The 13,234-nt window shown below is 44.1% G+C and overlaps 1 protein-coding gene across 1 annotated transcript; it reads right to left on the bottom strand.

The window, feature by feature from the left end:
- Positions 1–255: 255 nt before the first annotated feature.
- On the bottom strand, positions 256–12,205 carry NUP85 (nucleoporin 85). The gene is made up of 19 exons (XM_032199867.1): positions 12,040–12,205; positions 11,855–11,948; positions 11,605–11,767; positions 11,190–11,260; positions 10,648–10,691; positions 10,153–10,222; positions 9,102–9,223; positions 8,595–8,729; positions 7,890–8,012; positions 7,395–7,526; positions 6,895–7,001; positions 6,511–6,594; positions 5,825–5,890; positions 5,219–5,370; positions 4,977–5,094; positions 3,638–3,738; positions 1,787–1,938; positions 1,056–1,142; positions 256–447 (listed from the first exon to the last, which is right to left on the bottom strand). The coding sequence occupies exons 1-19, from the start codon at positions 12,070–12,072 to the stop codon at positions 346–348; spliced, it is 1,956 nt and encodes a 651-aa protein (XP_032055758.1). The 5' UTR covers positions 12,073–12,205; the 3' UTR covers positions 256–345.
- Positions 12,206–13,234: the final 1,029 nt, after the last annotated feature.

Below are 13,234 nucleotides of genomic sequence, written 5' to 3'. Positions count from 1 at the left end.
AACTAACCAAAAAGGCAGAAGTTGCTGTTTGCTAAAATGCCAGTGCATTAAAAGGTAGGCTCAATTTCAGTTCTGGGTATTGGTGGCAAAGCAACTGAAAAGACAAAGGTAATGAGGTTTACTTTACAAGGCAAGGACTGCCAGACCGAGTTGGAACAAGCAACTGTAAATGTCCTGATGCAGCTCCTTTTTAAAAGTTACATTTACAAATTTTTAAAGTTATGTTTATGGAAGATGAGAACAGATCAAGCAATATGCAAAACAAGATGTTTATTCTTAGAAAAAGCAGTCAGTTTTATGTACAATAAGCCATAGAGGAAGAGTTAAAATCACCCCTTGCTGTCTTCAAGATCCTTCCAACGTGCCTTCTTTGACAATGACTCGTGCAAGATTTCGTGCAAGAGCAAGCCTCAGCATTTCCACTTTCATGGTCTCAACATCATCGACCTAAAAGCAAGTAGAATTTTGGTTACACTACTACGTGCAGTAATGAGCTGGTGATGGGGTCTCTTTCTAGATTTTGGAAAACAAAGATGCAGGACATAAAGAGTGGGAGAACACATTTAACTGTCATTGGGACCTCCTGAGAATGGGTAAAAGCTCCACTTCTTACTTTTTAGATCAATGCAAGACAGAATTACCAAACTTTTTCTTGCCTTTTTTTTTTTTTTTTTCTGGCAGCTACAGAGTTTTGCATGTGTAGCAAATGGCTCCCTGTTCTGTGCCTGGAACGTATCTTAGCTTGAGCTGTTAAATGGCAACATCTCAGCTTTTCATTGCCCATGTAATTTGCAGTTATTTATCTTGGAAAAACATCACAGTCCAATCCAAATCAGTAGAGCAGTGAGCAGTGGAAGTGCTGTGTACTATTTCTGTACTTAAATATCTTTTGATGATGCCTCAGTTGGCTGGCCTTTAAAAAGAACAACACACATTAGCCTCAGTAACTGAGGCTCTCCCTCTTTTCCTCCCCCCCCCAGGAACAGAAATTTAGAGCTTTCCCTGACTGCCCCATGACCCCCCTCATCCATTATTTAGTTCAAAACAGGAGGTACCAGGAGTTTCTGCTTATCTGGCTTCCCTGCAGTCAGGTCTTCCAGGCACTGCATCAATTCATAAGTCTGCTCTGCTGAAAATATTACCTGTGGAAATGGAAGTATTTACTGAAAATAATCACATTGAAGGACATCGTGCAGTCTGAGAAGGTAACTCAACTGAGAGGAGTAGAATGCTTTCACGCTCCCACAGATCCATTCTGACCCTGTAATTCACAGGATCACAGGAAAATTCAAGTTGGAAGTGACTTTGTGAGGTCTCTAAGACAACCTCCTGTTCAAAGCAGGGCGAGTTATGAGGTCAGAGTGGGTGCCTCTGGGCTTTATCCAGTCATGGGGTTGTAATTACTCAACTGCCATTTTCTTGATGGATCTTAAAGCAAAAACTTGGCTGAGCAGAAAGAAGCACACTAGAAAACTCTCCAAGCCAAGTACCAGAAGGAACTTGCTGCAGTGTGTACTTAAATCATCAGCATACATTTATTCTACTTCTATTTTCTAAGAGCAGGGAAATGAGTGATTATCCTATGCTGGGTCCTTTGTATTCCCACCAGTAAGACATTTGGGGAGCTTCTCAATCCTCGAACTGCCATGAACAGGTCACTTGCACGGGAAGTGCAAACCCTAGCTTGGGGGCAGAAAGTGGGGGGGACTCACTGCTTTGAGATAAATTGTCAGGAAGAAAAGAAAGGCTGTGGGGTGTCTCTGTCATGTTCGACCAGCGTGTTCACCTCTTTCTGCTCCAGCAGGGGAAGGGCATCTGTCAGCAGGGTCATCCAGAAGGAGCAAGGAGCAATATGAGCCGTCATCAACATCAGCAGCAGCTTGGCAGCTTCAGAGAATCGCTTCTCCCCATATAGCCGGTGGAATTCGCGGTACTTCCCTACACGTGGGTGTTGGTGAAGGGTAAAAGGCGTTAGTGTCCGTCAGAACAGCACAAGCTGGGATTTCGGGGTGCTAGGAAATCAGTTTGCTCTTACAAAGCCTTGGCTAGCATTACCTCCCAAGAGAAACGAGTCTCCAAAGCAGCAGAGTTTGGGAGAATGGGAATCTTGTGCATGAAGAGAAGTTAAAACCCAGGCTGGCTGAAAAGGTAGCCAAAAACCTGCCAGTGTTCTTGGTAAGATTTACTGTTTGAATCAGCCTTGTTACCTAACTGATACTGCCTGACATTGAGTGTTTGCAGGGTGAGTAACAGCATAAGTGGCTTAGAGATACTGGTGGTGGCTGCAAAAAACTGGGGGGAAGCAGGGGAAGATGGATGTTTTTTGATACCTCAAAATATCAGGAGGTCTGAAAAGCTTCACTGTTTAAATGGAAAATTAGATCTTTGTTAATGTGGAAAATTCTGCTTTTGCTAAGAGTTAGTTTGACCACTATCCAGTATGTAAGAACTGGCTGAGGATGAAAGTGAGCTTTCATCTGCGGCTTTGTTTTTAGCAACTAAACCCTCAAAATAGAGGAAGTAATCATTCCCATTCAGATTCACCTTTGATTAACACTTGAGCTCAAGACAGCGATGTGAAGGTTGTCTAGCAAAGGCACACCTTATGTTTCTGAAACCTCCAAAGGAAAACCAAACAGACCATTTTTAGACCTTTAAGGGATTTTACATAATGCAGAAAGGGAGCTCACTTCCCTGTAAACGCGGTTTTAGAATGAAACTACAACTCTTTGGGGCTGATACAAAGGTCACTTGGTGACAGTGGACAAATCAGGAGGATTTCTGATTTGGTAAGTCACAGTGAGCTTCTTAGCTTAATTTAGGTTTTAAATGAAGGAAATGCAGCTAGATCAAATTGAGGATCACCCTCACTGTAATGTGAAGGCAGTCATTCCAATTGCCAACAGCTGTTCCAAATTCCTGTTAGATTTTGGCACCTGTAATTGGGTCTGCTAACAGCCACATCTCCAGAGAAAGGTGTATTTTAGCTCCATCTCCTTTCTTGGTCCGTTATTTAAAGGCCACGCTGTAGCTGCAGGCAGATGGGCAGGTTACCACAGCCTGTGCTTGTGCCAGCCAGAAGGAAGTGGTTGTACGGAAAGGAAACTGGCTGGAGGCCTTCCACTGATACTTGGCACAACTGCTGTAGTGGAAGGGCAGCAGAGGTCTTTTGCTTGTGAGCTTGAAGTTGGTACAGTGAACTAATAGAAGGTGTAGACAAGGTGGAGAACTTTACGGAGTTAAAAAATCGTGCTGTCTGAGTAAATTAAACCAGTTTTGCTTTTCTAAGGGTTCCCCCCGCCCAAGAGTCATCCACTTTGTTTTTGCTAATACTTTGAAGTCTCCAGGTAGTAATAGAGTCTGGATAAAGACTAAGAAAGGGGAAGCATACAAGTGTCAGAATGCAAGTCTATCCTACTCAAAGCAGTGCAGAACAGATGCCTACTGTGAGTGCAATTGGAAATGCAGTCTCCTGGTAGCACGCAGGCTGCATCCCAAATTACCTTCAGTTATTTGCTTTCCCCTCATTGCTATAACAGGATGTAGCAGATGGAGGAAGAGACAAATCCAAATAATTGTGTGGCGTTAGCTGTGTTCTAACTAACAGAACAGAATGAAAACCGTAACTCCTTCTCACCAAGAAATGTCAGCCGGTCACTAAGCAGCATGGATGGTCCCAAATTATCGATCAGGTCTAAGTCAGAGAAGCATCCCCTTTCACAGTAGTCCTTAAGGAATCTAGGGAGAAAGTAAAACACAATAAAGGCTTAGAAGGGAGAACATCTTCCACTTTCTTTTTGTATCTCCCAATCCCTTCTTGGAAAACTTTAGTATAAAACTGAGTTCCATCTTAATCAACCTCCTGTGAGGGTTTTGGAAGACATCGAGGCATTTCCTGGGAGTGCCCAGTTGAACCGGTGTAACATGCGCTTAACTGACACTGTATTTGTTCCTCCAGATTTCATAGTAGTTGAGATCTATTCTTTAAAAGGAATAAGTAAAGGAAGGAGCACAGGAAGCTGAGGCTGGAGGGTGCATAAATAACCTTCCCAGTTCGTAACAAAAGTTCTGTTTTTCTGCTATTAAAAAAAGCAGGAACAAATAGAATTCTAAAAGCTTTTTATCTGTTTTGTCACAGCCTTCATTATGCTGCTTTTTTCAGCATCTGCTTCCTGTGATGGTTTTCTTTCACCTTCTGTTGAAGGAAATATGATTCCTGCTTCCTCAAAGAACAAATGATAGGAAGAAAAAAAAAGCCCATCTCCTACTACTCCCTTTTTACGGTGTTGAAGATAGAGCATTACCTGGCCATCTATCCAGAGTGTAACTATAAAATTATACTCCAGCTACACAAAGAGATTGGTACCTGCCTATTTTAAATAAGTAAAATATGACATGGGTCACGACCCTGCAAGGTCAGATACTGTGACAAGTTTACAGAAAACCAACGACACAAAATTTTACTCTGTTACTTATGTTTTAATAGTGGCTTAAGATATTTTTTGAAGAAATGCTGTATTAAGTGGCTCACACTGACTGGTGAACTAGACTGGTTAAAAATAACCTGCTGAATAAAGCACAGAAGGGGATTTATCTTTCACCTAAGCCCATTCCGTGCTTCACTGTACAGTCAGTCAAACAGGTTATTGGAGCAAGTGAAAGGGCAGTGCAGAATGTAGAGGTATTGCCAAAAGAGATGTTTATCAAAGCAAGGCCTAAGAGCACTGGACTGTTAGATAAAGCCAATCTGTTTCATCTCTAGATTTCATGGAGCAAAATGGTGTAGAAAAACAGCTAGGGTATTGCAGATGGAAGTACCCAGGAATGTCATTTTCTAGTCTGGAAGCAGGTACTTGGTGTGAGGGAAAGATGACCTCAGCCTGCCTGCAGCAGGACCTTTTCAGGATGGCTGCCTTCTCCCTGTTCTGACCATTCTGCTACAGCAGCTGTCTTCCAAGAGCTTCCAATTTACTCACCGATCTGATATTAGCGTTGCAAAAGCTGCATCCTTAGCTCTGATGCTCCAAGACAGGGCAGAGCCCAAGCGATTATTCCGCAGAGCTTTCATGGCCATGATTTTACAGATGCTACGAACTTAGGAGAAAACATCAGAGAAAAGGGAATCGGTTTCACTAGTTTTTCTTGCATCACCTTGTATCTTGTATAATAATCTTGTATTATTATCAAAATAAAATGATGAAACTTAAGAATCAATCACCTTGCTCGTGCATGTGTCTCTGCTCACAGATTCTCAGCACTTTGAGGGCCTTTTGTTCGGTGTTAAGGGGGATCCGCTCAATGTGAAGCTCCAAGTATACTCTGCCATATTCTCGGCAGTGGTCGAAGTAGTCTACCCCCAGCTGCCACAGACTGAAAGTAAAGGGGGGAAAAGAAAGTCAAGCATTCCAACCATATAATTCTTAAGCAAAACAGTAAAGCCACAAGTAGAATATGGGCCTGCATTACTAACAGTTGGTTCTGGTTAACTTAGTATTCAGACCTAAAATGGTTTTTACTTTCTACCAACTATCAGCTGCCTAATACACAACTTAGGAATACCTGCAGCTAAGAAGTGCTCTGTACCAAAAATGCCACAGTGGCAGTAACCATTCTATCCTGGCCAATATACCTGATGGGTTCTAATTGATAGCTTTCATCTTTAATTCAGGAAAGGAAACTTTGTTAGTGCTGTATGACCCCTTAGAGACAGACACCTTTGAAATCCTAACAGTCTTCTGTAAGTTTTGCCTCTTTGGTTCATTAGTATGCAGTTACTTGTTGATGTTAGTCTAGTCTCCGACAGAGTAGAATAAATAATTGTTACCTGTGATGGGAGAAGAGTCCTGAGGCATACTCTAGTAGAAGGAATTCACGCATGTTTGAACCAAAACTGCAGGGAGTAAAGAAACAAAAGAAACAGGCATTACTGCTGTACTTCATCAGAAAAGCCTAATGACTTTATTTCTTAAGTACTTTCCATTTATGCAGCATGTTTTCTCTATCTTAGAGATGTTTTCTTCTGTCTTAGTAAATTTCATACATCAGGCCTCAACATACAGGGCAGCTTTCTCAGCGGGGAGACCTGCCAACTCTGTACAGCACTTAGCAGAAGCAATGCCTGCCTTAAGACACTGAAACGCCAAGGGAATTCAGACAGCAGAAATCTCAAACTTGAATTTATTGGAAACTTAGGTATGGAAGCTCTTTCTAGATGAATTTCTCACTGTTCCAAATAATCACAAGCACTTGATATTTCAGCTAAAACTATATTAAAAACAAACAAACTAACTAACAGTGCATGAGGTACTGTTGAATAGTGTGTCAAATTCAGGTCAGCAACTGCTTCTGCTTCTTAGAGCATCTGGGCTGCCTACAACTTCAGAGGCATATGCAGTACCTCTATTCTACATCTTTTGCAAATGCCCAAGATGCTCATTTTCAACCAAAATCCACATGTTCTTTTAGTCATTCTTCTGGGTGTCTGAATAATCAGTGCAAATAAATACTTACTAGAGATTGTGAGACTGCAGGAGTTTACAGTGATCCAGTAGGTCAGTCAGATGAGCCACAAACCACCAGTTGCTCAGAGCAATGCTGTATTTGAAACAAGGAAAATAAAGAAAAAGCTAAGCCCACCGCTGTCAAGGAATGTCAGGTTTTCCACAGGCATTTTTTACCACCCATGAGCTATATTACAGCCTAACATCTGGCTGCGTTGCTGCAGACCCAGTGGAATACTTTTAATTGCTACCCGCTTCACATATTCCTGTTAAATTATTGGAAAGGATGATCAGGTGGCCTATACTCATACCTTCTACCCCAAATACTATTGGAGTGAATGTACACAGCAACAATACTACAGAACTAGAGAATCAAAAACTTTAAGAACTCAACCTGCATTCCTTGATCACTTGGTGCAACTCGAATTCGAAGGCTGCCATTAAAATTGTGTCTAGAGGCTCAGGGCTGTTTTCTTCACCCAGGAACAGGTCCATACTAGACTGTGGAATAAAATTACAAGACATGATAAACCGAAGTTTTGACAAGGTAGAAGCAAGACATTTGTTTCAATGTGGTAGCCTAGCGTAGGTTATTTTATGGGAAAGAGTACATCATAGATATTGAGCACACTAACAGAAAAAAAGCTATATTTTAGCATCAGGAAAATGGGAAAGCAATTTGCAGGAGCAAGACTGGTAGCATTAGATGCTAAAGTGACCCAGTCTTCAATAATTATTTGCCTACTGTATCTTTCTCCCACTCCACTTACAAGTTCTGTGAAAAGTTGTACAGGTACGTAGTTGCTGTACCATGTCAACTCTCCCAAAGTTTTCTTTAACTATGGTAACCCTTCTGTGGGTAGAACAGGATATAGAAGTAATTCTATTTCATGCCTGTGCATAGAAATGTAGTTCCATTGGCTTCACAGTTGGATGCGAATACAGGAGTCGGGTAACCAGAAAGTGGTACCAAGTAGTCAGGAGTTCCTTTTTCTCCAGCATGGCATTCTCATCTCCCCCCAGGATCTAATAAAAGGAGAAAAACAAAGGAGTAATTCTGAAAATTCAGCACTGTACACAGCTGCATCTTAAGTTTTCAGAGGCGCTACTCCTCCCATTTTGCAAAGTTGATAATTTAATCAAAATTAAACAGCAAAGGACAAAGATCCTTCTCAAGATCCTATGGCCTGGGATAGGAAAATGATCTGTGCAGGCTTGCAAAAACTGTGGCAAAACAAGTAACACAGTAAAAAAAGGCTGGCCTGGAATCTCCTGATTCAATGAGCAGATCATCCAACATTTTAACATTACTTATGACTATCTGTAGCTCCTAACGTACACAATGACCCAATACTTGTCCAGTTTCCTTTCCTTTCAGCCAAAACATACCTTGCAGATGGATTCCATATGGGGATTGGAAGCAAAAGTTCCATCCCGTATATACCGCTGACATTCTTCATGCCAGTGCTGCCATTTCAGCTCCAACTCGGTCAGCGTCTGGGTGTTGCCAAGCTGAACCCAAGGTAAGATGCATAAAATAAAGGCAATATCAAGTCAGATCACAAGAGGTGCTTGTGCTGAACTCACAATTATTCATGCTAAGACAGTAAACACAAGAATACTATCAATTTTTAACTTATTCTTCAGTTGCATTAGAAGTGTCTTAATTTGTGCATCTAAATAAGGGAAAAGACCCTAAAAGAAATAGTGCAAGATTACTGTGATGCAGCTGCTATTTTTTCCTCCATGAGATCATTGCAACAGAGGAAAACTCTGTGGGTAAGGCCTTCAAAGAATATTCTGTGCAAGTTCTCAACAGGAACTGTTTCAGAAAACTAGATAACATACCCTGCTGCAAAAATGTTGTTTCTGACTATGTTGGTTTGTCATCTAACAGGTTTTTGCCTGTACAGTTGGGTCTCTTGGATAAGTCATGCAAATATTACTACTGTAAAGAATTAAAATTGGAATGTTTTAATGGTCAACAGGCTGTGATGTTACAGGAGCTACAGCAGAGATGAAATAGACTGGACTAATACTGTCATCCCTCTTAGCTCTTTTCCCAGTGGAACTGCATGAAAAAAACATACATACATTGGGCACAGGCATCTTCATCATCAAGTCATCCAAGATTTTGTACATGCTCATTGATGTGGGATTGGCAGTAGCTTCCTTTGAGAGCAAGTGTCGTGCTTCATCCATTCGGCCTTGCAGCACGAAGACATCGACCTGTAGAAACCACAAGTCTGTGAGCACCACACTGCACAAGGCTACCAAATACCCAGATGGATTACTGGGGGGAATTTTAACTTGTGATTTAGGCAAGTTAAGTAGAGTTAAAATGCTTAAATTTCAGAACCGCTAATTCAAATACCCAGCATAAGTCATGACCTTTATGGCTCATGAAATTTAAAGGATCAGGCTAGGAATGAGGGCAGGATGATCTTCACAATGGCTTGGCTTTAACTTAAAACTATAAAGGCAGGCAGCAGCGGTGTCCCAGGTATTAGTTTGAGATATAGTACGCTGCTGAGCAGGAAGGAGGAAGGTAAAACACACAGGCATGAATTCTCTAAGAATTCTACAGGTGACTGTACTCACCACATTCCAGAAGAGTTTGTGTTTTGATGGATTTTCACTGCTCAGAACCTCACGGACCATGCTGTCTACATCGCAGACATGAAGTCGAATCCAGTCAAGGAGGCGAAGCAGGAGGGGACCAGCTTTACACAGAGAAGGTATCATTCTGTTAGTTCCTGAACTGTTACTTTGTGTACTTGTAGCCTTAATGGTTTGATGATCATTAAATGATGTTTACTAATCGGATTTCTATCTGCCACACTCAAATTACAAAGGAATGGAGTTCCTTAAATAGCCAGGCTGTGGGAGCACCAAGCTGCTGATGGTATTCCACGTGGCAAGTTTTAGATAGAACAGTGGCATAATCTTGCAGAAAACCCTAACCAGTTACTTGAAGAAATAAAAGGTAATTCATATCATAAATCCTGTAAAGCCAAAAGACCCATCAATGCTTAGAGTTGTTTAATGTATCATCTCATTACTAACCAAACACAAGGATGAAATTTAGCAGGAGGCACTTACCTTTTCTTCAGATTAAGTAATCTATAATTTGTCAATCTCTCTTCTGAATTCTGGGACTGAATAACTACATTAGAGCAATCTGATTTCCTTAGAAAATTATTTACTACTTTGAAATACTCATGTAAATACGCTGACTTCTAAAATGGCACCCTAAAGTTAAAAGAACTGCATCACAGCATGTGTAAATGTTAGTTGGCATCAACGTATTTGATACTTTAAAATCTGTTTATGCTTTAAAGTCAAGTAATTGGCAGCAAGATTTTTGCTGCTGCTCTTCGTTATTTTTCTGAAAATAAACAAAGAAACAAAAATAATTTAAATTGTAGTGCACTACCCATGAGAGGGAAAAAGTAGAATGCAAATCTAACATCCCAACATAATACAAAGAGGGCAATTTACTGAGTCAGAAGTAGTATTAAAAGGTTTATTGACACTTGTTATAAATATCTCTAAATATGCTAAAATAACACTATGGATGCTACATACATCTTAAACAAACATGCAAACAAACCCTTCTTTGATCTTAACATCAGAATAGTTCACTGCTCACCTGCAGCTGCTTCAACAAACAGGATCTCACAGAGGTTCCAGATCAGCTCCATTGCAGAGAGAATAGAAACCTGAAAAGAGGAGGACCATGTTTCAGATTTAGTAGTTGTTCCAGCTGATTATTTTTAACTGCACAAAGGAATCTGCTGTCCACAGCAATCAGTCAATTTTTATAGACAAGACCAATGTCATATTGGTATTGCAAAGATACAAACTAAAAGACAGAAATAAGCCACAACTTCTCTACACATATTCAGCTTAGAAAATATGGAAGCAGGTTCTGTATTGAAATGCAACAGTAATCTGTCAGCAGTAGGAATACAAAACAGAACGGGAGTTATTCTCAGAGTTTTTGTACTCTTGAGACTTAACATAACAAACAGCAAAGTAAAAAAGGCTAATTAAGCAACATTGGTGCAGCTAATAGAACAAAATTACTGTCACAGTGTTGGTCTTGATGAATGTACTAAGCAGTGTTCACGTGACTGAAGATTACCTGAGTACTGTACTGGCTGTGTAGGGCAGGGTCCCGTGTTGCAGCTGAGGGAAAAATTAAAAAGCAATGTATTTACCTTATTTCATGACACTTTCTGGACTCAAATACAATACCTGATAACTCACCAGGCATTGATCCAAACACATACACAACCAACAAAGCTAACCTTTTATAACTTTATATAACCTTGTACAAATCTGGTAAGCTTATAGGACACGGATGGAAGGGAAGAGTAAAATCTTTCACTTATTGGGGGGAAGCAATCTATTAATTTTGACTCTATCTCCTATAAAGCAACAAGCCATGATATGAAAAGACTGCACGCCCTCCCCAAGTCTGTTGCAATGCAGTGCAAAAGAGTCTCAGGCAAGGTTTACAAAGCAACTTGGAAATCTCCAGGATGGAATGGAGTCAATTTCTGAAATCTCTACATGCCATTTTACATTATTAACTTACAATCGAAGCTTTGTTTTTATAATCGTAAATGGTGTTTCTTTTTATTGCAGTAGAATACTGCAAGAATACTGTAAGTAGAAACTTACCAGCTGCACGGTGCATGTCCTCCATGCAGGCTCTTATGACCGAGCGGTAGTTTTTACTCACTTGAACCAATCTGCCAAACACAAAAACCATCGTTTAGAGAGCTGCTTGAGTCTCAATCCACTGAAGTCTCGCATGTTTCTGCACATCAGTAGCAGCTTCCAGGACATGGGTGAATCTGGTGGGAGCCAGCCAGGCCACGCACCACCGGCTACACACCCACAAAAGCGCCGCTACTGGAGGGCTCAGGGCCATGCTTTGCAGAATTACTCCAGCACAGCCATTTAGACCGCACAACTGCTAATTAACGGCAGCTCTAAGTAGTCTGGGTTTATAGGAGCCATGGTGTTTGCCTCTAAAAACGAGGCAGCGCCAGCAGCTCCCGCTTGCAGGGCTGCAGCCCCGCGGCCCACTCACTGCGCTCTCCTCGACTTGCCGGCCAGCTCCTCCTCGCAGCGCTGCAGGCCCACGAAGATGCCGTGCGACTCGTTGAAGAGCTTGCGCAGGGTCTGGATGTAGATGTCCTGGTCCCTGCGCACCACGAAGACGCGGGAGGAGCCGGGCGCCGCATCCCCGCCGCCTGCAAGGCCGGATCCCGTCAGGGCTCAGCCGCCGGCCCGGGGCCGACCCGCAGCGGGCCGGAGCTCAGCCGGGACCCGGGACCCACCTCCACGGTCGAACCGCGTCTCGCACACCAGCACCTCAGCGGGGCCCCACTCGAAGCACAGCTGCCTGCAGGCCGGGTCGGCGCCGGGCACCACCTGCGGGAGAGGGCGGTGGGGGCGTCAGGGAGAGCCGGGCACCCCCGGGACCCCCCTCCCGGTCCCTCCCGCTCCCCCCCGGTCCCCTCACCACCAGCGGCGGCTCCACGTCCACCTCCTCCATGCTCCCAACCGCGCTCGCCTCCCGCTCTCCGGGAGGCCCCGCCGCGGCTGCCCGAGCCGCTGCCTGCCGCCGCCCGCGGGGGCTCCGCCGCGGCTTCTCCTCAGCGCCGCCGCTCGGGGCGAGGCACCCGGCGGGCTCCCTCCTGCCCTCGGCCCCCACCGCGGCTCCTCCGTGGGGCTTGGGGCAGGCGCCGGGGGCGCTCGCCCCGGATGCGCCGAAGGCTCCGCAAGGCCCCGGCGGGGCGGGAGCGGGCTGAGGGGAGGAGAGGCCGGGCTGAGGGGAGGGGAGGTGGCCGGGCTGAGGGGAGGGGAGGTGGCCGGGCTGAGGGGGGGGGTGGCCGGGCTGAGGGGAGTTTTGGCTCTCGGCTGCCTCCGGCGCTTCTCCAGAGCTGGGGGAGGCTGGATCCGCCCTCAGCAGAGGAGCCTGGGGAGGCCCCGCTGCTTCGCTCCCCCCCAGCCTCGCCTCCCCTGTGACGCGTTTTATTTTCTCGCTGTTTCAGGTGTGCAGGCGCTGTCCTCGTGTCCGCCTCGTTGATGTTCCTGCCTTGTAACGAGCGGGTTCTGTCCTTTCTGTGCGTGCTTCAGGTACTTGCAGGTAGCTGAGGCTGCAGGCTGCTGAAGGGGATGTTCTCGGGAGCTGAGGTGCAGGAGCTCTCAGGCAAGCTCTGGGAAATCTGGCTAGTGAATTGTGTGCTTCCTGCCTGTGGGTTAGAGAAAGGCTGGTAACAAGGCGTTAGATTGACCACAGTGTGTCAGGGGCAGTGCCGGCATGTGTCAGAAGGAATTGTGCTGTGCACATGTGCCTTATTCACCTTCTTAGGGTCACTAGCTGTGTTTCTTATTTCCCTTCTCGGCCTGTCAGGGGTCAGGATGGGAGTTAGTACTCCTAGGAACTGGCAGGGTTTGTCTGCTGAGGAACTGGACACCACCAAATCACTTTCCTGCTCATTGTGGGAGCTCAAGTACCGATGGAAATGAACTTCAGCATCCACTAATAACTCGGTGTGAAAAACCCCAACCACACACTGCTCTTTTCTTTCCATTCTGCTGTCCTTCCTGTCCCTGCATGCACCTCACATTTTTTTTCCTATTCCTCTAAGTAACAAACTTGTTTAGGGATGCACTTTATAAGAAAATATTGATGATGCTGTCTTGCTGAAGTC

This window comes from Aythya fuligula, chromosome 18, assembly GCF_009819795.1.
Source record: "Aythya fuligula isolate bAytFul2 chromosome 18, bAytFul2.pri, whole genome shotgun sequence".
NCBI lineage: Eukaryota > Metazoa > Chordata > Aves > Anseriformes > Anatidae > Aythya > Aythya fuligula.
Note: the sequence above shows the minus strand (reverse complement) of the source record. Positions and strands in the feature narration are given on the sequence as shown.